Here is a 25,055-nt window from a genome sequence, read left to right as displayed (position 1 = left end):
CTCAAAGGGAGTGACATCAGAAAGCACTTCACATGAGAGGAGCTCTTGGAGATACTTCGCAACATTGAAAGCACAAAGGATAAAATGGTAGAAGCTTAGAAAGAAGTATGACAGTTCGCCAAGGCGTGGAAAATACGCTCACTCCCTGTTGTAAGATATATGTTGAGAAGAAGGCAAACACTGTTCTAACTACTCTCGGTACATAAGCTTTTAACAAAGAAAAAAATGCTTTAAATTTCAGTGTTTCTAATGTTCTAAATGACAGTGTACTAAATAAATACTAGTTTAACTGGTTTTTCATTTTCCTATACATTTTAACAGTAAGAGATTTCTTCATGTTTTTACTGGACAGTTTTAAATGTTACAGAATTATTGCAGTTTTCCCCACTGATTATTAAGATCTCCTTGCTAAATTATTTTTATAGTCCTGCACTCTTGTGCAAAGCGAGACCTGCCTGCAGTTCTGATGTTGACTTGGAGATTTATTTATATTTTTAAAAATTTGTTATTTTTAAAATTTTTGTACAGGTTTTAAAGGTTACACTCCATTTAGAGCTATTACAGAATGTTGGCTATATTTCCCGTGTTGTAGATAGGCTACATTTTTGTAGCCCATCTTACACCCAATAGTTTGTACCTCCCACTCCTCCCCCCCATATCACCTCTCCCCACTGGTAACCACTAGTGTGTTCTCTATATCTGTGAGTCTGCTTCTTTTTTATTATATGCATTAGTTGGTTATATTTTTTAGATTCCACATGTAAGTGATACCATATAGTGTTTGTCTTCGTCTGGCTTATTTTCACTTAGCATAATGCCCTCCGAGTCTATCTGTGTTGCTGCAAATGGCAAAATTTTATTCTTTTTTTTTTTATGGTTGAGTAGTATTCCATTCCATTCCACATCTTCTTTATCTGTTCATCTGTTGATGGACACTTAGGTTGCTTCCGTATCTTGGCAATTGTAAATAATGCTGCTATGAACATTGGGGTGCGTGTATCTTTTTGAATTAGTGTTTTTGTCTTTTTTGGGTACATACCCAGGAGTGGAGTTGCTGGGTAGTTCTGTTTTTAGTTTTTTTGAGAGACTTGGAGATTTATACCAGCATAAGCCAAGCTTCTAGAGGGAAGAGCTGCTCCCCTCACCTTAAAAATGTTATGCTAGTAATACACTTTTTTTTCTAAAAAGTCTTATAAGAACATATTAGAAAACGAAAGGGGGATTAGTGCCCAAATTTCAACAGCCAGAGAAGACCACAGTTAATATTTAATATTTTTATCTGTATCTTCTGGATCTATTCCTCTGTGTGTGTGTGTGTATTTATAGTGATACGTATTTTTTAATTACAGAAATAGGATTACAGTATGATTCCAGTCACACCTTTGAATTATCCACCAAATCGTTCAGGAAAGCTATTTTGCTTGTGCAGTTCTGGATCTACTCTTCTCACAAGTCAGCTACTAATGGCTGGGGAAGCAAGGGTGATTCTGAAGGATGTGGGGCAAATTATCACACACACTTGATCAGGATTTGTACCAGTGATTCCACAGCAGCTTCAAAGCACACGTACGTAGGGAACGGTCCTAGGGGGAGCGTTGCTCCCATTGGCAGTAAGCTGCCTGCCAGCGTTCAGTCAGTGGAGGAGGCGATCAGCAGAATGGCAGGGCCACAGCCATCCCGCGTTGACAGAGCTGTGGGCCAAGCTTCAAGGGGCCCAGGACGAATAAGACAGCGGTGTGGCCGTGAGACGTGCCTGGTTGGAGGCAGTTTGACTCACCTAGAGTAATATTTGAATTTGTAAAAGACAGAAAGGTACCTTTCCTTCCTTCCTCACCTCCATTGCCCAAAGGCTGTCTTCAGAGTCCTGGTTCTGTCAAGCCAGGGCGATTTTGTTTATTAAGGACTATTGATTATTTACATATGTAAAGAGCAACAAATACTTCTCTGCTTATTGCCCCTGGTACTTGCTTTCCTCTTTCTTCAGAAACTGTCTGAGAATACTGATAAGGCTGAGCGATCGTGCTGGCTGTGCTAATGTGCTACCCCTCCTGCTAGCAGGGTGGGAAAAGCCGTCTGTGAAATATGCCACTTTCCATCTCCCTCCCCCACCCTCTCCGCCTCCCTCTCTCTCTCTCTTTTAGGACTCAGTTGATCAAAGGGAGATTCTCAAAAGAGTCATCATGTAAGTAGTTGCTTTATAGAGGAAGCAAGGTACAGTAAATTCAGAGAAGAGTTAGCTGATCATCTCCAGTGAAATTAAATTAAATGGATGAAAAAAGGTGTCTGCTAAAGTTTTCCCTAAAACTAATATGCTTTAGAGTTATTATACTCACATATCACGTAGAGACTGAAAAGGTATCCCTGATGCATTGTACTTTTCACAGCATTTAGTTACTCACTAGGTAAACTTCTGTACCAACCTATGATAAGTTTCTTTCTCTTCCTCATCAGTATTTTTATTGCAGTGCTTAGAGCACCATAGGAAGGACTTATCAAGAAGCTTATTGTCTAACTTGTTTAAGCATCAGACAGTTATGGCTTTAGCAGAGTTGAGCTTTTAGAACCCAATGTTTGAGAGTCAGGCAAATCATCATCTAAATCAGAATGGATTATAACCTCAAATGAAACATTTAAGTTGTCATTTATAATAAGCTCTACATTTGGGACCTTGTCTATCTTCTGTCTCTAGTGGCTCAGTGCCCAGCTCAAAATAGGTGCTCAGTATAATATTTGTTGGAAAAAAAAAAAAGAAATTTTCCTTCTAGAATTTGGATTAGAGCTTTACTGTTTAATATCTTATCTCTGATAATTTTTAGTTTAGTTTATTAACAGATACTTAGCAGCATTTACTGTGTATCACGGACTATGCTTGTTACTGGAGAAGATGTGCAAGAGTCCTGTGTAGGTTGCTATCTAAATAAGGGGAAAAACAACATTCATGCGATAGTAAACTGTGGTGCTGACTCGAAGTGTAATAAGCATTCAGAGAAGGGAGAAGTCAGTGTAGGCTACTAGTGAAACCTGCAAATAGAGGGTGAGGTTAGAAGTAGGTGCTGAAGATATTTTGTATTTGGATGAAGGGAAGAGAGAGCATTTCCAGCAAAGAGAACAAAAGCAAGGGCAGAGACATCAGAGTGAACCCATGTGCAATCTTGGAATGCAGCAATCGGAGCTGGTTCTACACTCAAACTCCAATCTGGGGGTAGTTCAGAGCTTTTCTCCACCTCCACCCCCAAGGACAAAAAGGATTGCAAAGTCAAAATACGGACTCCAGCTAGAATTTCTCATGGGGAGAAGAAAGGGATTATACATAGAAATGGCCTAAGCCAAGTGCTTTGGGGATCTTTTCTTCTTTTTTTATGTGATCTTGGGCTCTTTTTCTCTTCAGACTCTTTTTTTTTTTTTTTTTTTTTTTTTTCCTTTTCGAACTTCTCTGCACCTTGCAGTTGGCGTTGTTAGAGAGGGAAGAAGTGGGGAATGGAGACCGACATGGAACGCATTCGTTAGGCCTGCTACTGAATGTCACTGAAGCATTACTTGTAGTTTACACCTGATCAAGCCCTGTTCTCCAGGTTAGGGAAGTACGGGATTGGCCAAGAAGCCTCAGCCAGAATCAAGGAGTAGACATTTGCCTGGAATGCCCTCTCTGTATATTGTATGTACTCCTTGAGGACTGAATGGGATGCCGTGGCACAGTTCTGACCCCAGCTCTTTGTTTCCTTGGAAACACTGCTGCAGCACACTTGAGAGAAGAAACCCCCAGAAAAGGGAAAATGAAAATAATAGAAGGGGAGAGGCCTTTTTATGAGATTGAGATCCCAGAAGAGATGGGAAGAATTGGAACCCAGAGTATAATTAGAAGGGATATCGGCAAAGAAGAGGAGAAAATTGTCTTCCTGAGTCTGAAGGGAATGCTAAGGGAAATGATTGTTCATTTATTTTTCTTTTATATTTATTTACTGGCTAAATGTACCAGGCCTGTGTTACATGCTTGGAATACAGTGGCGGGGTGGTGCAGGTCAGGCTGTTCTCTGCTCTCTTGGAGTTTCCATGCTAGCCATGGAGATGGTCAGGAAACCCACGGGCAGTCAGTCTGTAAGGAACTCAGGCACGAGAGTAACAGGGTGGCTATTTCTGATTGTTGGTTCAGGATGCACCTCTCTGAGGATGTGTACTTAAAAGCTAAGGTGGAAATGATAAGAAACTACCAATATCAAGATCAGGGGAGGAACACCTCAGACAGAGGAAGCAGTCAGTGTGCTCAAAGAACAGATGAAGGGCCCAAGTGGGTGGGTCACGCTCCAGGAGAGGCAGAGTGCTGGGAGCTGGGATAAGAGAGGTAGGCAGGGGCCAGATCACAGAGGGTTTGTAAGCCTGGGTAAGAATTTGAACTTCTTAGAAGTTCAAAGGGAAGCCACTAGAGGGTTCTCAATAGAGGATCACGTGATCGGCTGTTGTGGTGGGAGCGGGTGGGGTGGATGGAAGTGGAGAAATAGGAGGAGGTTCTTATATTCACCCGGGCAAGAGACTAGGATGTGATACTAGAGGTGGGAAGTGAGCTGATTCTTGATATGTTTCAGAGGGAGAGTCTTTGACGATTTCCTGATTGACACGGGGCTGGAGGTAGGCTGCTAAGACAAAGAGAAGACTCCAGGGTAGCATCTGAGCTTTTCTAGTTGACCAGCTGGCTGGTGGTGGTGCCATTAGTATTGGGGAAGGGAATAGACTCAATGGGGTGGTGGGAAGGTGGAAGCAAAAGTTCTGCTTTGGCCCTTTCACTTTGAAATGTCTTTAGACATCCAAGTTGTGCCCAGTAGGCAAGAAATGATGGTGACTGTGACTAGGGCAGTGATAGTGGAGGTGGGAGAATGATGGAACTAAAGTCTGTAGTTCCTGGTTGGTGATTTAATTGTGTGTGTGTGTGTGTGTGTGTGTGTGTGTATGGTATTTAAAGCATATTGGACTGGATGAGATCATCATGGTCAACGGTCAGCAGCCTACTGCCATGGGTTAAATCTCACCCCCTGCCTGTTTTCATATGGCCCAGGAGCCAAGAATGGTTTTTGAATTTTTGAAATGGTTGGAGAAAAATCAAAAGAATCATAATATTTTGGACTCTTGAAAATTATATGAAGTTCAGATTTCAGTGTTCCTAAGTAAAGTTTTATTGGAAAGTAACCACACTTGTTCATTTGTATATTGTCTGGCTGCTTTCACACTACAAGGGCAGAACTGAGTAATTGTGTATGACTCACAAAGCCTAAAATATTTCATATCTGACCCCTGATCTAGGTGTGTAGAAGGAGAAGGTGGCCTAGGGACACATCCCAGTCAATATCAACATTTAAGGGCAGTCAAATGTTGAAGCACATAAGAGGGAGTTCGATTTTTATGCCCGTTTTCTGAGGTACCTGCCAAAAAGTGACACTGGTGATTAGGGCTTAGAGAATTGAGTAGTTGGGGGTTTAGGGTAAGAAGAACGCATCTACCGTATCTTTTACGAGGTCTAGGGAGACCATGTAATTAATAAAATAATTCAGACTCCTTGCATTTGAATAGCTCTTTATCTTTGTAGACTCATCTTGATTGAGACCAGGTAGGTGATGTACAACTTAAGTAACTGTAGTTTTCAGACCATGCTCTGAGAGTAGTATAGAATATTGGAATCAAGATTGCAATGGAAAATAACGAATATAATATAGACATTAATGTAAAACTGTAGTTTTAGGTTTAAAAGTTATAACTCAACTCAGTGCATTATTCCTTATAAGGAAATGGAACTTGTAGAATGAATGCTATAGAAAGCCAGAAATTCCCTCTGTTATTCCATTTGCTTTAAAAATCTTTTAGCTAAGGTAACGGATGAATATATGAGAGCTGAGAGTAGACGATTTCAGTTTGTGTACATGTAAGAATGCACTATTAATCAGTGAATTTCATTCTTTTGTAGGAACATACACTGATAGGTTCAGCAAATTCCCAAGATATCCAACTATGTGGAATGGGAATTCTTCCTGAACATTGTATCATAGACATCACATCAGAAGGCCAGGTTATGCTGACTCCTCAAAAGAACACCAGGTAATGTACTTTAATTAGTGTTAATGTCACAATAATTTTTAAGAGGAAGAAAGTACACTAATCGAGGATGGTGTAAGGACGTTTGGCCTTTGTGTGCTTTTACATTCACTTAAAGAAGATATTCAGTTAGTTACCAAGTCCTTAATATTTAACTTTTTAATATGGCTTAAACCCATCCTTCCTCTCTATACTGACTACTGTGGCCTTATTTAAATAAGGTCCCCATCAAATCTTGATTGGAACTCCTGTCAGCACCCTAATCTTCCTGGTCCACTCACCATACAACCAGATGGCTTTCTACTATTCTTGCTGCAAAAATCCCTTACATACCTCCTGCTTATCTCCTATTCTTCTGCATCTGCCATTCCTCTGGCCAGCTAACTAACTCCTGTTTGACCTTCAAGGTTAAGCTCTGTCGCTGTCTACTTTGGTCTAAAATAAGGGCCCCCAGTACATTTTCCTAGTGCACTTTATGCTTCCTGTTATGTTAATACTTCATACTGTGTTCTTGTGGGCTGTTAGCCTTTATGACCACATTGGACTGTGAGGTCTTTGAGGACAAGGACCTTTCCTTTTTGGTTCTCTATCCTTAGCATGTAATATCAGACTAATAAATAAGTGCTCAATAAGTAATGAATAGGCATAACATTATACAAATTAAATATTTGTCAGTTTGTTTCCTTCAGCTTTGAAACTGTTATTGCCCTGTTGTGTAACTGTCTATATAACTGTTATAGGTGATGGTTAACTGACATATTGATGTTCCGAATGTTGATTCATCATTATATCAAAAAAATCATTAATACCGTCACTAATTTAATCCATAAAGTCTGTAAATATTTGGAAGCTATCAAGCTCATGGTAAAGGATACAAGTGAGAAAGGAAAAAAATAGAGCGTAAGCTGGCCCAGCACTCCCAGCTCTGGTGTGCTATTCTTCTATTAAGTAATCTCACAGATACCAACCCCAGGGAAGGTTACTCTGAGGCTATGACGAAATAAGATGAAGCAGGCCACACAATAATTTTGTTTCAGCAGAGACAAAAACCAGGGTCACTATGCCACACCCAAAATACCAAACACCTTCTCTCGGCCAAGTGAGTGGCTGTTTCTTCACCAGTTACAACTTTATCCTCTGTGGGTCAGATTTTTGACAAACCCGATCATAGAATTACTCCTGCTCTCTGGCAGCATCCGGTATACACAGAACTCCCACCTCCTTAGACCCTCTCCCAGGATGAGCAGCTGAGGCCCAGTCCTGCAAGAGTCCCCCCGGGCCCCCTCACTGAGACGCCCCCATGCTTCCCGTGGTGTCTCCTCCCTCTGCGTGAGTAATAAACCCAACTGGTTCAACTACGGGAATATCCCTGGTGGTCTTTGGTTGGAAGACATTGACACAGATTTCCCAAAACTCTAATTTTCACTTGAAAGCTTGACATTTACAATTGGCAACAAGTACTGTCAGCTGTTTTTGTCAAAGTGACAGGCTGGCTTTGTTCATTTTCAAGAAAATGTCTGCCAGAAAACCACTCTGAGTATGTCTTCTGCTCAAGACAGTTGTCATACTTCGGTAGGCATTAGCACAGTGCTTCGTGTGTACTTCTCATTTTGTCACCTGGAACGTTTAAGAAGTTGTGTACTACTCAAGGGTCAAAATTCACTAAAAGTAGTAATTTATTATTATTTTTAAAAATTTATTTTTATATTGGAGTATAGTTGAGTTTTACTGCTTCATCAAGGACCTTTTCAAGTGAAACATTTTTAAAAATTGTGGGTGCATGGCAGTGAATAATCCAGTGACTACTTATAAATGTTTGGTGCCACTGCTTTCATTTGTGCTAAAACACCAGCAGTTTTACTCTTTGCCAATACAAACGTCAACACGGTGAAAAGGGCAGGTTAGTGTTATTATAAAAATAAATTTGATCTTCGGGACCCCATACAGACCACATTTTGAGAACTGTTATTATAGTCGTGCTTTTATTTATTAACTGCTGGAGCTTTAAAAAATAAGCCTATGTATGTGTTTGCCTTTGATTAAACTCCTCACTGTATTTCAGGGATTTGTGTCATAAAGGCTAAAATCTGCAAATTTTAGTAGGTCCCCTCTTGTCATAACTCTATTTTTTGAGCTCATGCTTTGAATAATCAGACTGTAGGAGCATAGAGACCAATTACTTTTAGCGCTTAAAAACCCACATGGTAAGTGAAATCTAGATGGAGAGTAAGGTTTTGTGTGTATGCATATACATTAAAAATAACTGGTGGTACAAAGCCAGGTAAGTTCCTTAGGAACTTAAAGAAACTAAGGTAGTATTGGTTGGAGTGACAGAGAAAGTAGAAACCAAACTGGGCTTTGTGAGAAATCAAACTGAGTGAGACTCAGGGTGATAGAGAATGGGAACCCTATTCAGGGTTATAGGACTGGGGTAAACCTCGCTTTGGAGGAAGAGTCAGTCATGTTTAGTGGACAGAACGTAACACGCCTACACCCCCCCCCCTTTTTTTTTTTTTTTTTTTTGCTGCAGTTGAGAATTCACTAGAAGTGGGAAAGAAGGAGATAAAGAGGGTTTCCTTTTGCAGGGCCTTTAATGTCAAGTTAAAGAACTTGACCTTTATCCTATATCTAAGCAGCTTAGTCATTCAGTGGAGAGAGGCATGATGACACTGGTATTCCAGGAATATCAGTCTTATAGTGGTATGCATAATTTTCTATTTATTTCCTGCCCCTCTAAAATTTTTCCTTAATATCCTTCTACCCATCATTTCTTCTGTTGAACTCTATTGTCAAGATAAGCAGTCAAGTGGATCTTACACATCTTCTATCTATTGATAGGATATGGACATTTTTCTGTGCTGTAGGAAGTTACAGAAGAGTTTAACATAGGCCTCATTTCTTATTACTGATACTATAGACATTTCTGAGTTTAGTTGGTTGATTGGCTCTTTTTATCCATGTAGATTGGACATACTTGTTTTAGTTGTAGTGTACACTGCTACCATCTTTTTATTACTGGCTGCAGTGGTTCCATATTTACTCCTTAATATGCTGTATAACAAATTTAGAACTTTGAAAGATAGAGGATAATAATCTATGATACTTGGTACCATAAGCATTTAAAATAAATCAGCAAAGAAGGAAATACAAGTAATAAAATTCACCAAGGGCAGATTTTATTTTGGGGAATTGATTCTTTTGTTTTTCCTATATTGTATTGGAAAAATTAAAGGAGAGAACATGATAATCATTGTTTACATGTTTGACCTCTTCTCCCCACAGAACATTTGTAAATGGCTCCTGTGTATCCAGTCCTATTCAGCTACACCATGGGGACAGGATATTATGGGGGAACAACCACTTCTTCAGGTATGACATTCATGGCTCTTAAGTAGGGAGATTTTTGATGATTATACTCTGAAATAGAAAAGTATATATTAAAAAGTAAACTTAATGCTATAAGTATTCTATGTTGTTTTGTGCACATAAGTATTTATTCACTATACATATGCGTTTATTCACTATACATACGCTTGTTCACTATACGATTTGAGCCCAAGGGACACATGAACAAGTACACTCAGGAGAAATACTGTGTTTACTTACATCGTTTTTCCTTTTTATTTCCCAGTGGAAGATGATTGCTTTGCCATCTGGTATAAGAATTCATTAATTATTTTCTGACATGCTTGTCTTTTTGTTTCTTTTTTTATTGGAAAAGTAGTGCTTTTAGTTTCCTTATCCGTAAAATAAGGTTAATATTTCATTTAGGAATGCTCTCAGCTGCATGTAATGGCAAACTTGACTCTAATGGCTTAAACAGATAGTTCATTTCTCTGACAAAGCAGGAACTCCCAAGGAGGATGGTTATTGGCGTTGGCTAAGCCTCTCAAAAGAGTCATGGCAGAAGTCGTGTCATTGTCTTGGCTTTTCCCTGTGGTCTAAAGATGGCCACGCCACTCCAGACATCAAGGCAGCACTCAGGCACGTGCGAAGAAAACGAGGTTGAAGGGTGGCAGGACTAGCCCTGACTGTGCTCATCAGCAGAAGCAGGAGTCTTCCCAGAGTCCCCAGCAACCTTCCACTTACGTCTCATTCGCTAGAATTTGCCTCTCAGCTGCAAAGGAGGCTGAGGACGAAAGTGTCTGACCTGGGACTGCATATTGTTTCCCATACAAAATTGGTGTTGTGTTGGTGAGCACGGACTGGCTAGATAGAGTACAAAGTTAAAATCCTGGTCTGTTCCTCTACCTGTCACTGGCCCTGTGTTTCATACATCAAGCTGACTAGATCCTTTGCTTGTGGGCCAGTTGCTATTTTGATTGTTGAAAAAAGAGGGGTACAAAGTGTGTGGAAATATTTTTCATTTTTTTCCTTAAACTTAATCAAGCGTAGATTGCTTGGCTTAGTGTTCAAAGCCTTCATAGTTTGGGTTAAGTTGATCTTTCCACCATTACCTCTCGCAACTTGTGCTCTACAAATTTTGTGTATCTCCGTGTAACTTTTAATTTCTCCAGAGGCTATGAGGGTGTCCATTTTTCCTCATGCTGTTCCTCTGTCCTAATGTCCTGCTTTCTCCTCAGCCTTTAAGGCTGGGCTCAGATGACTTCCTATTCTGTCATCCCTTCCTCCTTTAGTCCAGCGTGAGGTGGTCCTCAGCTTTTCTCTGACACCTAGCTTGTCACATGGCCTTGTGTCACCCTCTCTGTTGTCATTATTTGCGCATGTGTCTGTGTTTTATTTCTACTACTAGAATATAAACTTCTGAGCACAGTAATTGCCTTATATGCGCATAGCATCCCCTTGGCATCTAGCAAGTGCCAATATTTAATTAGTGCAATGAATAAATGCGTATCTTTCTTTAAAAGGTAATATTCTTTTTCTCCCCAAGACTTAATTTGCCTAAAAAGAAAAAGAAAGCAGGTGGAGAGGATGAGGAACAAGACACGTCCATGAAGAATGACACCAGTTCTGAGCAGCTGGATGTGGATGGAGACTCGTCCAGTGAGGTGTCCAGCGAAATCAACTTCAGTTACGAGTACGCGCAGATGGAGGTAACCATGAAGGCTCTGGGCAGTAACGGTGAGCAGATCTGCTGTGCTTTTTTTTTTTTTTTAATTAATTAATTAATTAATTTATGGCTGTGTTGGGTCTTCGTTTCTGCGCGAGGGCTTTCTCCAGTTGCGGCGAGCGGGGGCCACTCTTCATCGCGGTGCGCGGGCCTCTCACCGTCGCGGCCTCTCCCGTTGCGGACCACAGGCTCTGGACGCGCAGGCTCAGCAGCTGTGGCTCACGGGCCCAGCTGCTCCGCGGCATGTGGGATCTTACCGGACCAGGGCTCGAACCCGCGTCCCCTGCATTGGCAGGCAGATTCTCAACCACTGCGCCACCAGGGAAGCCCTGTTGTGCTTTTTAGAATCTTTCAGAGTTGCTAGACTGTTAGAGATGTTTACAATGGACACTTTTTAAATGTTAGCAACAAAGGAAATCTTCATGTTGTTCTCCGTACTCAATTCTTTTGTGACTTTGGCCTTAGTTTATTAATTATGCTTATAAAAACTTGTGTTTTCTTTCTGCCTTGATATACAAATCACTGCAAACTTTGTTCTCATTGATAGAATTTCTCAGGTTTGAGACTTGACTGCCACTGGCTTATTATCGTAGTGGATTTCTGGAGCGTTAACTCTGTCTTAGGTTATGTGTAGAACATACAAATAGACCTGCTTTTTTTATATGGAAGATGGTTTGGCATGTATCTGACAGAATAGATAATACGATCAGTAATTGGGAGTAAGGAAAGTTAACTGTCTATAAGAATCTTACGTTATTAATTAGGATGACAAACAACAATACAGAACATTTAAAGTATATTGTGTTGTGCAGTTAACCTCTTATTATTTGCCTTAAAAAAAAAAAAAACAAACTTGTTTAGATCCCATGCAGTCAATACTGAACAGCCTAGAACAACAGCACGAAGAGGAGAAACGGTCTGCATTGGAGCGCCAGAGGCTCATGTATGAACATGAACTGGAGCAGCTCCGGAGACGGCTGTCTCCTGAGAAACAAAACTGTCGTAGTTCGGACAAGTTTTCCTTCCACTCACCCAGCGCTCAGCAGCGATTGAGGCAGTGGGCGGAAGAGAGGTAGGTGGAGCGTAGGGCCTGTGCCACCTGTGTAGCATATGCTCGTCACCTTTAACCCACCTGCGTAACATACAGAGTGGAAAAATCTAGACCTTACTTTAAAAATGAATTACATTAAAAGAGAGTGTTACAGCTAAAAACCACTTGGCATTGTCTCCCCCTCCCCCACTTTTGAAAAAGAAAATGGGAATTGTCAATTTATACTGATTTATTTAAAGCCGCCCCTGTTAGGTGCTGACGCATTTTCAGTTTGTATGGCTTTTGGATTTGACTAAACAAGTATGTGTACTTAGAAGTTATACTTTATCATTGTATATTATACTTTAGGTTCTGAAGCGTGGGTAGATGCTTTTTTTAAAAAAGGAAAAAGAGAAGGGTGGTGGTTTATCAGGTAGGTAAAGCACGGTACCAGTGAGATTCAGATTGCAAGTTTGATCTCTATTTGAGCTAATTAGCATTGCACTAAACGTTGTATCCATGGTTACAGACGTACTTAACTAACCTCTTGCTCTTCAGAGTTTGGTCTGCAGACAGGCAGCATCTCTGTCACCTGGAGTTTGATAGAAATGTAGCGTTTTGGGTCCCCCGCCCCAGACCTACTGAGTCAAAATCTTCCGTTTATCAAGATTCCCAGGTGATTTGTATACACAGTCAAGTTTGCCAAGCCCTAGTCTCTGGCCAGCTTCTTACAGGAGCATGTGCCAGTGCCTGTAACGTAGCCCACATTCAAGTGCGTGCATGGGCCAGTGTTGGTGATGTGTTCCCTGTGTGCAAAAGACAGTTGTAGACCTTGGTTCGCAGTTTGGCGTTAACGTACTATGCACTATATAATATTCTGATGTGCTGCTTTAATGGTTATCTGCACCGCCCCCCCCCCTTTTTTTTTTTTTTTTGAAGAGAAGCAACACTGAATAACAGCCTGATGAGGCTGAGGGAACAAATCGTTAAGGCCAATCTGTTGGTGAGAGAAGCTAGTTACATTGCGGAAGAACTGGATAAACGAACAGAGTATAAAGTAACCCTACAGATTCCAGCTTCCAGCCTCGATGCCAACAGGAAGGTGAGATTGACGTTAATGAAAAAAAACAGAGATATTGCTGAGTGAAACACCTTCATATTTCACCAGGGTTATTTAAACACCGGGGCGGGGGGTTTGCCCTCATCCCCATCCCCAGCAGTACCAGTACCCCAAGTGGTTCTTCCCTCCATGCTATTCCTCTGCCACCCCTCCCCCCACCAAGTTAGGGGTTCATTTTACCTATAGCATGTTATTTTCTACTTGTCAATAGATGGCATGGCAAAACTGTCCACTAGTTGTTTCATGTGGGTATTCAAGATCACAATTCTCTTTTTTTTTTGTATAATGTAAGAAGCCTAATAAAATTCAAAGGGCAAGTCCCATCAGAGTCTCCTATCCTTGCCATTCAGTTGTTTTCTTGCTTATTTGGGTTCTTTTATAGCTCTTGATCATGTTAGTACATAATTTTTGATGGGTTAGGTAGAATTTTGTATTCAGATATTCATTTCCCTAGCTGGCTGAATATAAGGTAGAAGGGCCTTTGCAGTATGCGAGAGAATGGTAATTTTTGAACTTCAGAATTCTAAAATCCTTGCTTCGTTATGTAAATTCTGTTTCTTTGGAACTGATTATAGGCAAGATGTTAAGGCAACATTGGCGTCTTTCATAATTCTCCAAAGTTCTAAGTAGACGTATCAGAACAGTTTAAAAAATTTCCGGTAAATCTCAGTTGATTTGATATCTGATATGTACACCTCTCTGGGGGAGATCTACAGGGGCATTTTTATTTTCTACTTTGTGATTTCAAAACATTTAAACATTTTTTCTACATTAAAAGCACGTTGCTTAAAAAAAAAAAAAAAGAAAAAAAAAAGCACGTTGCTTTTCTAAGCTAGAAAAACTTAAATGAGTACTATTTTTTTTTTTTTGAGGTGAAATTCACGTAACATAAAATTAATTAAAGTGAACAATTCAGTGGCATGTAGTACATTCACAGTGTTGTGCAACCATCTCTACCTAGTTCTGTACCATCTTAATAATAAATTCAAACTATATATATTTGGAAGTTGGTATCATTTGTTGCCTCCAAATGGGTAAATAGGATAAGCTTTTCACAGCTTACTCTTTTAATCATTTGTGTTTTGTATCACATTAAGATACTTAGCTATCCAGAAATTTTTTAAAATTCAAACTTTTGAAAGGTACAAATTCTTAACCATCCATCCCACAAACTTTCCCTTCCCATTCAGTGCTTATGACTCTCTTCCTACCCACTGATACTCTTTGGTCATATGATGTCCTGAATAAAACATTTTTGACTTCCCCGTAGACATGGTCTACTTTTCTGGGATTTAAGTTTAAATTTAGATTTATACTTAAATTTAAATTTTGACTGCAGTTAGATAGAAAGAGGTTATATTAAGCTTGTAAGATTTCTGGGAAGTTCTGCGCTGAACAGATTAAAGGATGATACGGTTTCCGTTTTAGTCGATGACATTTGACTGGTGGGTATAGAATGTTGGGGTTGATGTCTACAATGCATAGATATCTCTGTGCTTGCCAACGCCGCTCTGACTGTCTTCGCAGCGAGGCTCTCTCCTTAGTGAACCTGCCATCCAGGTGAGAAGAAAAGGAAAAGGGAAGCAGATTTGGTCTTTGGAAAAACTGGACAACAGGTTATTGGATATGAGAGATCTTTATCAGGAGTGGAAGGAGTGTGAAGAAGATACCCCAGTAAGTTATTTGAGAAAAATTACTTAACTGATAGTCACAGAAGGAACCACTCAGGAATGAACCTGCCCATTTTAGGGAAGAACTGTTCATTTTTCCAAAATATCTTGTTTTATAAATACAGTACTTCCTTTAATCCTGTCAATTGTTTAGCTAGTCAAGAATTTTAATAACCTATTTTTCTGGCATCTTCTCTTTTCTTCTCCACATTTGTGTTCTCTGGATTTCTAGCATCATCTTCTATGTTTGTTCTGGCTTCTGTTGGTGTTACGTGTATCTGTCTCCCGTGGTTTTACTCAGACCTTATTATCTCTCTTCCCATTTCTCAACACATTTTAACCTTACAAATAACAAACCTACAACATCTGTTATTTGAACTGAACATCAGTGGTACCTTAATATTTATACTATTAGGAAAATTTTTTGAAGGCGTTTTGATCCTAAAGCAGGTGCCATAGATCTGAACTCTGGTACTCTCTCCTCAAGTTTCAGGTTTGCTCATTTAGGTCAGCCGTGTCTTGTACCTATTTAAAATAGAAGTATGAATTATGTATATTTTTACATATTTTCAACACTGCTGGTCCTAGGGCCCCATAGAGTTGTTTACTTCCTTAGCGTCTTGTTTTGTGAAAATGTTCATCAATGAAAATGACTTCTTATAGTTAGGTGACATTTTTTTCTTAAAACATTTTTTTCCATTTTCTTCTGTATTCCTCTCCTATTTCAACTTAGAAATGAAATAACATTAACAACAAATAACAAAAAGCAAACCACACTCTTGTAAGGGGGTCACCTCTCATTAGCAGCAGCATGTCTAATGATTTGGTAGGAACAGGTGGAATAGATGTGAATGAAAAATAGAGTACTTTTGTACACTCTGCTGATTTTTCTAGTCAGTGTGTGCTTTGTCTGATTTCACGGCAAGGTTTCCATGTAAGGGAGAAGAAATGATGAAAGTGATGATGTGTTATTGGGATTGCTCTCTCATGGGTGAAGGGTGCTGACCACCATTCTAAGTGGGAATGAGGAAGAGTGTGTGTGTGTGTGTGTGTGTGTGTGCGCGCGCGTGTGTGTGTGTGCATGCAATACAGTGCTATACTTCGGCTAAGTTTAATGACTTTATTAGACTGCATCAAAAAGTGGTAGGTTGAATTCGTTTATTTTAAGTGATTTTCTGAAGCTGTATGTTTCGAATCTCTTTAAAGGTGATACGGTCTTACTTCAGGCGTGCAGATCCGTTCTACGATGAGCAGGAAAATCACAGTCTCGTTGGGGTGGCTAATGTCTTCCTGGAGTCCCTCTTCTATGATGTGAAGTTACAATATGCTGTTCCAATCATCAACCAGAAAGGAGAGGTTAGTTTTCTCCTCGTGCCTTGTGTCCCGCAGAGAACAGTTCAAGAAACAGCAGGGTGGTGATAGTAAATTGTTGTGATAATTTTTCATCAATAACGACAAGCGTTATCTATGTGTATTATTAATATCTGTGTTTCCATACTGCTGGATGGTGATTATTCCAAATAAATACTTTGAGGAAAAGTAACTGGTAGAACCTGTTATACCGCTAAGCTAACCACTTGACTCTACAACAGAGGAAAGGACAAAATCTGGAGAGAGGATCTGCTTTTGTCCCCACTGCTGTAGGTGGCAGGCCGGCTGCACGTAGAGGTGATGCGCATTAGTGGTGACATCGGGGAGAGAATTGCGGGAGGTGATGAGGCTCTGGATGCGTCCTTCGATAAGGAGGCCCAGGAGAGCAGACTCGTGTGCATGGTAAGGCCCACTTGCCTTTACAAGTAGTAGAAGCGTAGCTGGTTTTGAGGATTGTGGGTATTTAGACGGTAAATACTGTGTCCTTTTTCAAATTTTGAGAATACCTGTCTCTAAATAAATCTGTAGTATTTAGTGTTCTAGAGACCATATTTCATCACATTTTCCTGACGTTCCAGGTAGCCAGGTATTTCCACTCCCTTCCTCTGTGAACCCTTGGATATAAGTCACCTCTTTCTTCTGGGCTGTTCTGCTCTAAAATTATGTGAATTTGAGTTTATCTGAACTTCTCTCTAGAGAAGCCAGTTTTCTCACACAGGTATCCTCCTCCTTTTGGGCCTCTGCTGATGCTGGAGGTGTGTCCCAGCCCTGGTCCTATTGCTAAGCACCCGCCTAAGCCACTCTTCACGCTGTCTTTCCATGTTTTTTGTTTCCTCTTCAGGAGCGTGCCTTTGCTTGTGCTGTCCCGTCATGTCCTCGCCCCAGACCCTTTCCTCTCTGCTCTTCCCACGCATGCTGTTCCTGAACTGTGTGTTGAGTATCGTCTGTGAGACACTGTGCCAGGCGCTGGGAATATGAAAATGAGTAAGGCAGGACTCCTGCTGTCAAGGGAGCAAGCTGTGTAGTTGGTATGCACCTGTGGGGGGCGCAGAGGTAAACAGAGGACTCCAGTATTGTGTAACCCGTGTGCTCTGAGAGGGGTAGATAGGAGTTGTTCTGGGACACAGAGTAGGGGTCATTAATGAATGCCCATAGTGAGGTCTGAGGGATATTTCTGGAAAGATGAGACTCAGAGTGAACTTGAAGGAGAGGATGTTATGTAAAGCTGTCTTCTCCCTAGGGGGCTGTGGTATCATCACGGGTGGTTGCTGGGCGGGTGTTAGGTCAGCATAAGTAGGGCCGCCTCTTCACTCATTATGACAAGGAGAACATCCTATCCCATCGTGCATTTCCAGGCACACTCCAGTGGGCCAGGGTGCCATGGGTTGAGAATCACCTAGGAACCACTTAAAAAGGTTTTTGAAGACGAGAAATCAGCAAGGGGCTTAGACACCGTGTGTGAGTGAGGAGGCCATTAAAAGGTGAGGCCAGGAAGCCCACACTTCACTCTTATTTCATAGTCTATCCTAGGTCCAGTCTTGTAGCTCAGTAAATATTTCTAGAATTGAGTTTCATTTTGAAAGGAGTAAGTTAGGCGTCAGCTACAGGTATGGGGCGGCTAAAGCTGTTAGAGTTGGGCCACTTTCCGTAGGTCTTTGCATGTGTTTAGGAGGCCTCAATTAGTAATTGACAGTCCATTGCTTCCGTGTGAGGGGGAAGTATTCTTAATTCACTAAAAGGTGAATCTTTATACTGTAGTCGATTTCAGAACATTTCCTTTGAGGTTATATCATTATCAAAGATGGGGAGACATAGCCTTGCTGGCTCATAATGGCCCGCTTTAAAGGGGATGGACCAGAAATGCAACCTGTGTGAAAGTTAACATTAGTGAAGTAACATATGAGGGTACTGTCTCACTTGGGAAATGTATCTTTGTCACTGGGTAACTTAGGCTTTTTTTTAAAAAAAAAATGAAGTTAAAATGTATTAAGATTTTTTATGGAAGATATCAAACATATAGAAAAGTAGTAGGATAGTGTCATTGACCCCCATTCATCCTCCCTCGACTGTCAACTCATGGTCAGTCTTGTTTCGTTCATATACACAAGCTGCTTCTCCGCTGTCCCCTTCCCTTGGATTATTTTGAAGCAATCCCAGACATCATATTTCTTCAAGAATAGTTTAGTATATGTATCTCCAAAAGAAGAGGACTTTTAAAAAACCAACCTAGCCAGGATATCATGATCAAGAATTAATACTTTTTTAATATCATGAAATATCCAGTCAGTTTCCCTGGTTGTCTTGGTGTCTTTAGTCTATTTTATATTTTAATCTTTAGGCTCTGGCCTTTATGCTTGCTCCCTCCTGCTTGCCCTCTCTCTCTCTCTTACCATGCAGTTTGTTTATTGTAGAAACTGCGTTGTCGTCGTGTGTTTTCTCATAGTCTGGGTTTTGCTGATTGGTATTATTTACTGTGTTAAGGTGTATTTGCTGTAAATTGGGAGTCAGAGATAAAGGTGACCTATGGGGGCGGGGCGTGGCGATGATCCTTTACAGGGTGAGGTGTCTTCCATCAGAAGGCACATCATGTCTGGTTCTCTTTTGGGGATGGTAGCAATCGTTGATGGTTATTACCTAGGTATTTCATTAGGAGTTAGAAAAAATAATTCTATCATCCCTTCATGTATTAGCTGGAATTCTGTAGAGTGAATCTTCCTACTGTCAACTATTTTGCTATTCAGAGGTACAATTTGTATCTAAAAGGCAGGGTGACTGCTCCATTCTTTCCCCTTATTCACTAGTTTTCAAAATAATGAATTGGTTTTCCTACTACTATGCAAAAGCGACAAGTGAGGTTTTTTGGTTTGGTCTTTGTATCATTATGAACTCTTGGATTTAAATATACTTGGTGCGTTTTGATCCATTGTATTTATTACCTATATCGAAGCTCAAACGATCCCATCTTTGGCCCGTGGGGGCCTCTTCGGGTGGCTCTTGAGTCCTTTGATACAACCGTAACCCTCAGAGGCTGTACCAGCTTTCCTGCTGTGGTGTGACGCAGACTGTACGTTCCTTGTCCCAGACCATTTCTCCAAGGAACTGGATCCCTTTCAGCGGGGAGCGGTTTTTAGACACCATATTCTGAGTGTGTAATAGCCTTTTGTGTAAAAGGAGGAAGACAAATAAACTGTATGGTAATAAAATATTGGTGGGGAAAGAAACAAAAGATACCAGTTTGGGGACACAAGATATCACAGGTGATGAGTATCACTGGCCCTTAAAAGAAGCCTAGATTTATTTTTCTGTGATGAGAAAAGTATGCACATACTAACATATTGATCGTTTTAATTACATTAAATAAAATTAATATATTTTAAAACCGCGAACAACATCAGTGTCTCCTGACATTTCTGGGCTGTAGGTCTTGAGCAGTGGCAAGTTGAAGTCTGTGGTATTCTGACACCTGGTGGTGAGTTTGGTTTCTGCATGCAAAAACTTAAACCTATGTTCTAGATATCATTCCTGATATTCTTTATTCCTGATATTCTTTATTCCTGCAGTCTCCTTCCTGAGGAGTTGCCTATAGGGGAGAGTTCAGCATATGAAACCTTGCTTTCTTATTTATTTCAATCTTAAAATTGAGATTGATTTCTAAGGAAGAAAATCAGCTTTCAGATGGAATTCAGTCACAAAGAAGTATGTATTGAACATCCATCCACATAATGCCTGGTAGTGATTTCATTCATTGTATTTCATTGGTGTGGTTAGGCCTCACACATCTATCATTAGGTAGCTATCCTGTTTTCCATAGGAGAAAAACTAAGCCTAAGAATTTAAGTAATTTGCTTAAAAACAGAAGCTAATAAGTGGCAGAAATTTTTATTTAGATCTTTGTACTCCAGAATATTGCCATTTCCCCAAATACCACATTGCCTCATCTTAAAGAATATAATAAGCATTTTAAACACTTAATGAAAAGGGGATGGTTTTTAAAATTTAATGAAAAATTGCCAAATACCAATTGCTCTATTTGGTTTGGACAAATAAAAAGTGTTAGTCAGTCTGTCTTTCATAGCCTGGGAATTGCTATCTAGATGTTTCAAACTCTATGCCATCACAGGAAAAAGTGAATAATAGCAGGAGTGCCCATCCATTGCTTACCCATTATAGAAGAAAATAGTCGTCTGCTTTGCATGATTTTCTGTGTCATTATTAGTACTTCGTTAAGCAGTAAGAACATTTGTGGTTGCTAAACTATGTAAACTTCTGCCACATACTCAAATCTGTTTTTGTTAATTTTACGTACTGGAGGTTTAGAGTGCGTCATACAACATGCAGGAAGCGACCAGGTGAAGAGCGTGATAAATGATCAGTGTGTAGTCTCATGAAGGATGGCCTCATGGATTATGAAATCAGAATTTAGCTTAGTTAATTTTAAGATTTAGTTTCCTCCACAACTTATCACAAAACTCCAAGTTAAAAATCAACCTGACACTGCCAGCCAAAAGAAATATTTAGACTATTGGCTGCTTTAAAATCTATTATAGGCATTTCTTCTGGGGGCGTTCAGGTCTGATTAAACACATACTTCTGTAATCGCACGTAGTTATCACAAAACCCCACACCCCAGCAGTCCAGGGCACATTTCCTTTGACGTGGCCCTCCTCCCTGAATCTGCACGGAGAAGGCATCGCACACATTGCTGAAGAGAATGGTCAGCAGTCACCATCTTTTGTCTCCTCCATTCACCCCTCCAGATCTTCAGAGTATACATTCCTGATGCTTTTAAAGTTTTCCAAAAACGCTCTAGTAGCAAGTAACATTCCAGTTGAGAACCTTGTTCTTTTTTATACATTAAAATATCAAATAAGTGTTTTTTTGCCCTTTTCTGAATATTTACTGCTTACTGGTATGCACACTGTTTTCATTCTTCATTCATCATTCTTAACAATCTTGTGTCCTTGGGCCATATCCATAGTTGGCCGAGTTTGTATGATTGAATGGTGCTGATGTTTGAGAACTTTCTTCTTCCGAAGATGATGATGATGATGATGATGATATAAAAAACTAGAATTTTAAATGTTCTTCATCAGCCTGTAAGTGCTTTAAAATGTCCACTTGTATATAGTCAAGGTTACTGATACCTTGTGTCAACCTCTCACTAAATATGACATTTCTCAGATGCAAAAATACAGCCCAGGTTGAATGAGATTTGGTCAACGTAAACCAACTGTTAGTGACAGAGTCAGGACTAGAGCCTGTGTCTCTGACTCAAAGTACTTCTTGGAACTTTCTGAGTTAAAAACAGTCTTCCTTTTCCTTCAGGTTAAAATACTTCAAGCCACCGGGTTGCCACAGCATCTGTCCCACTTTGTATTCTGCAAATACAACTTCTGGGATCAACAGGAGCCAGTAATTGTTGCACCCGAGGTGGATACCTCATCCTCTCCTGTCAGCAAGGAACCTCAGTGCATGGTTGTCTTTGATCATTGCAGTGTAAGTGTGTTTTCCAGACTGGGTCAGCATTTAATTACTCAGGTCAAAACAAAAACAACCCATATTTTGTTGAGTAATTTGGTACCAGTCTATGTCTTGGATCAGTTTCTTAGAGTGGGGTTGGAGTCAAAGACTGAAGTGCCATCAACACACTATATGTACATCTTAAACTTACACAACATCATATGTCAATTATATCTCTGTAAACCTGGGGGAAAAAGCAAAACTATAGTGTCAGTGCATGTAACTCCTCCAGCATCAAAAGTTAACTTTTGTGTGACCATATATATGTACATATGTCTACTCTTCTCCAAAAGGAATCCATGTTTTGTATGAGTTACTGGAGAAACTGTCATCTGGGAAGGTTAGGAAACTAGTGTTTTAGAGAAAGTGAAGATAGAAGAGAGACAAGAACTAGCATTGTGGAGCCCCTAATGCTCTGTTTAGCACTTTGTGATTCTTTCATTTGCTCTTTCCCACAGTTGTATTTGATGACAGTGCTTTTTTTAGCTGAAGAAGTCAGTGCAGAGGTCATTTGCCCATGGCTAGTAACTGGCAGAGCCCGGACTGTCAGATTCTAGATTCTCTTTTTCTACTTTATCTCACTTGAGCCATCTCATTTTTTCCAAGAGAGAGAGGTCTCTTTCTAATCTGTTTAAAACAGAAATACTTTTGTTGTGCTAAAGATCGAGAAAGAGAGAGATTCTATGACTTGTTAAAATAAACTTTTTTAGAGCTTAATCCTAATTATTGCAAGAGGCCGTTTTACATCTATCTTACAAAGATGGACAGATAGGAGAATTTTTTAAAAATAGGTGATTATTTGCACTGATGATCAGTATTTATTTCCTTTCTCTCTCATTATTGGAGATAGTTAACTTCCTAAAAACTGGGAAAAATTGTTTTTCCAACACACTGCTGCCTTACTGGATGTAATAACTTTTATATCAAGACGTAGATCATTGTTGTCATTCTTAATATAATTATTTATACTTTCAAAAATAGCTCCCAAAATATTGCTAACAAAATAGAATACAGTGCTGGTCTTTCACAATAGATTTTCAAGGTGAAAAGTTTTTTAAAAATCAGAGATAAGAACCTTGGGCCATCTGAGCATTCATTATGGGTGTTGGATGACAGTTTTGTCCTATAGCTAAAACATTCTTTTCTATTTCTCTTCTCCATAATGAAGTGAGGATATGTCAGGTGTAAGTCATTGTAAGGTCACCAGAAGGTGTTTTCTTCTTCTGTACTTACTTCCTTTCAGGAATTTTCTGTTGGCATCACTGAAGACTTTATCGAGCATCTTTCAGAAGGTGCTTTGGCAATTGAAGTCTATGGGCATAAGATGAATGATCCTCGGAAAAACCCAACCCTGTGGGATTTGGGGATTATCCAAGCAAAAACACGCAGTCTTCGGGACAGGTGAATTTTAGATATCCATCTGATTCCATTTATAATTTTAAAAAATTGCTAGAGATTAATATTGCCATTTATAAAGGTTACCCCTTCCTGAGCATTACCAGTATTCCAGTAATAGATGGTGTTATGTCCAGGGTATTAACAGCACAGTTAAACTTCCTTGGAGGAGTGAACTTTGAAGAGTGATGGGAAAAAGTTAAGAAATAGGTAGTTAAGAATAAAGTGTGAAATGAATTTTTGGAGAATAGGTTGCTTATCATTATGAAATTAATCATCTGTAGAGAAAATGGATCAAGATATACTCTGGAATTCAGGTTTACTTGTTTTATCTTTTTTTTTTAAAAAATAAATTTATTTGTTTTTGGCTGTGTTGGGTCTTCGTTACGGCGTGTGGGCTTTCTCTAGTTGTGGTGAGCCGGGGGCTACTCTTCATTGCGGTGTGCGGGCTTCTCATTGCGGTGGCCTCTTTTGTTGTGGAGCACCGGCTCGGCACGCGGGCTTCAGTAGTGGTGGCACTCAGGCTCAGTAGTTGTGGCGCACGGGCTTAGTTGCACCGCAGCATGTGGGATCCTCCTGGACCAGGGCTCGAACCCGTGTCCACTGCGTCGGCAGGCGGACTCTTAACCACTGCGCCACCAGGGAAGTCCCTTACTTGTTCTATCTTTAGGTCAAAGTTCTTTTCAAGTAGCATCAATCATGGAAGGAGGAAGGCTTACATGTTGACCAGGATTTTAAACAGAGGAATTAAAAGGAAAAGACTGAAAGAGCATGTATTTGTACTGCATCTAATTATAGATGAGAACCAGATTTTCTTCTTTTTTTGTATTTAGAAAGTTTTACCAAGTACTAAATTAGACTTGGGGATTTTTTTTCTTGATTCTCTTACTGACCTCAGCAGAGATACTTGTCAAGTCACTAAAGCATACGGCACTACCTCTGTGTATGAAAAGATAGTCACTGCAACTTACTTCTGTACTTCTGATAACGATGTTTAAATTTTTGAATAACCACGTTGAGGTAGATTTGTAATTATCATACCTTTTTGGGTGAAGTAAAGGCATCATTTTTAGTTATGATGTTGTTTGTTGAACTTTGCTTTTAATTACACTTGCCAGTATGTATTTGTGTATTACTCATTGAACTAAAGATAATTCTCCCGAGTTATTCTGTTTGGAGGTCATTTTCATTGTTAATTCTCATGTGTAGGGTCCTAAGCTGCCCGAATTGAGATAGAAATGTATGATTTTCCAAGAACTTCAACTATTTCCTAGATGGAGCGAAGTCACCAGGAAAGTGGAATTCTGGGTTCAAGTCTTGGAACAGAATGAGAATGGTGAATACTGCCCTGTAGAGGTAATTCCTGCAAAGGACGTGCCAGCAGGTGGAATCTTCCAACTCCGGCAGGTAATGAAATTTTTAATGTTAACGTTGAATTCTTTGGTGCCGTAAAGGTTATTAATATTGGATTCCTTTCAGCAGAAACGTCAAGGGTAATGAAATCTAGATCGGCCAAGACCATTTATTATATTAAAGTTCTCTCTCACTTCACGTGTGTTTTCTCTCGTTTTCAAAAATAAAGCTGTTTATAGTATTTAAAACCAGCTTCTCAGTGGAGGATTACTGGACTGAATGTCAATACTATGACATAGTAGGAGTGCGTTTCGTGTTTGGTAATTGCAATCATTGTTGCCTTTGTTGTGGTCATCCGTTTACAATGCTTGGTGTCAGTTTATTTATCTCCTGTAAAAATAAAATACAGTGTGTGTGTGTGTGTGTGTGTGTGTGTGTGTGTAAAAA

The 25,055-nt window shown here is 39.9% G+C and overlaps 1 protein-coding gene across 1 annotated transcript in view; it reads left to right on the top strand.

The window, feature by feature from the left end:
* KIF13B (kinesin family member 13B) overlaps positions 1–25,055 on the top strand; it is a 182,381-nt gene that overhangs the window by 91,787 nt on the left and 65,539 nt on the right. Inside the window, exons 14-24 of the mRNA XM_068552242.1 lie at positions 5,951–6,081; positions 9,361–9,447; positions 10,970–11,160; positions 12,011–12,221; positions 13,119–13,281; positions 14,827–14,973; positions 16,176–16,325; positions 16,614–16,742; positions 21,666–21,836; positions 23,104–23,261; positions 24,530–24,662. Coding sequence (XP_068408343.1) covers positions 5,951–6,081; positions 9,361–9,447; positions 10,970–11,160; positions 12,011–12,221; positions 13,119–13,281; positions 14,827–14,973; positions 16,176–16,325; positions 16,614–16,742; positions 21,666–21,836; positions 23,104–23,261; positions 24,530–24,662 — 1,671 coding nt within the window. The remainder of the gene's footprint in view (positions 1–5,950; positions 6,082–9,360; positions 9,448–10,969; positions 11,161–12,010; positions 12,222–13,118; positions 13,282–14,826; positions 14,974–16,175; positions 16,326–16,613; positions 16,743–21,665; positions 21,837–23,103; positions 23,262–24,529; positions 24,663–25,055) is intronic.

This window comes from Eschrichtius robustus, chromosome 10 (assembly GCF_028021215.1).
Source record: "Eschrichtius robustus isolate mEscRob2 chromosome 10, mEscRob2.pri, whole genome shotgun sequence".
NCBI classification, from domain to species: domain Eukaryota; kingdom Metazoa; phylum Chordata; class Mammalia; order Artiodactyla; family Eschrichtiidae; genus Eschrichtius; species Eschrichtius robustus.
The sequence above is the reverse complement of the archived record's forward strand: the minus strand, read 5'-3'. Positions and strand labels throughout refer to the sequence as shown.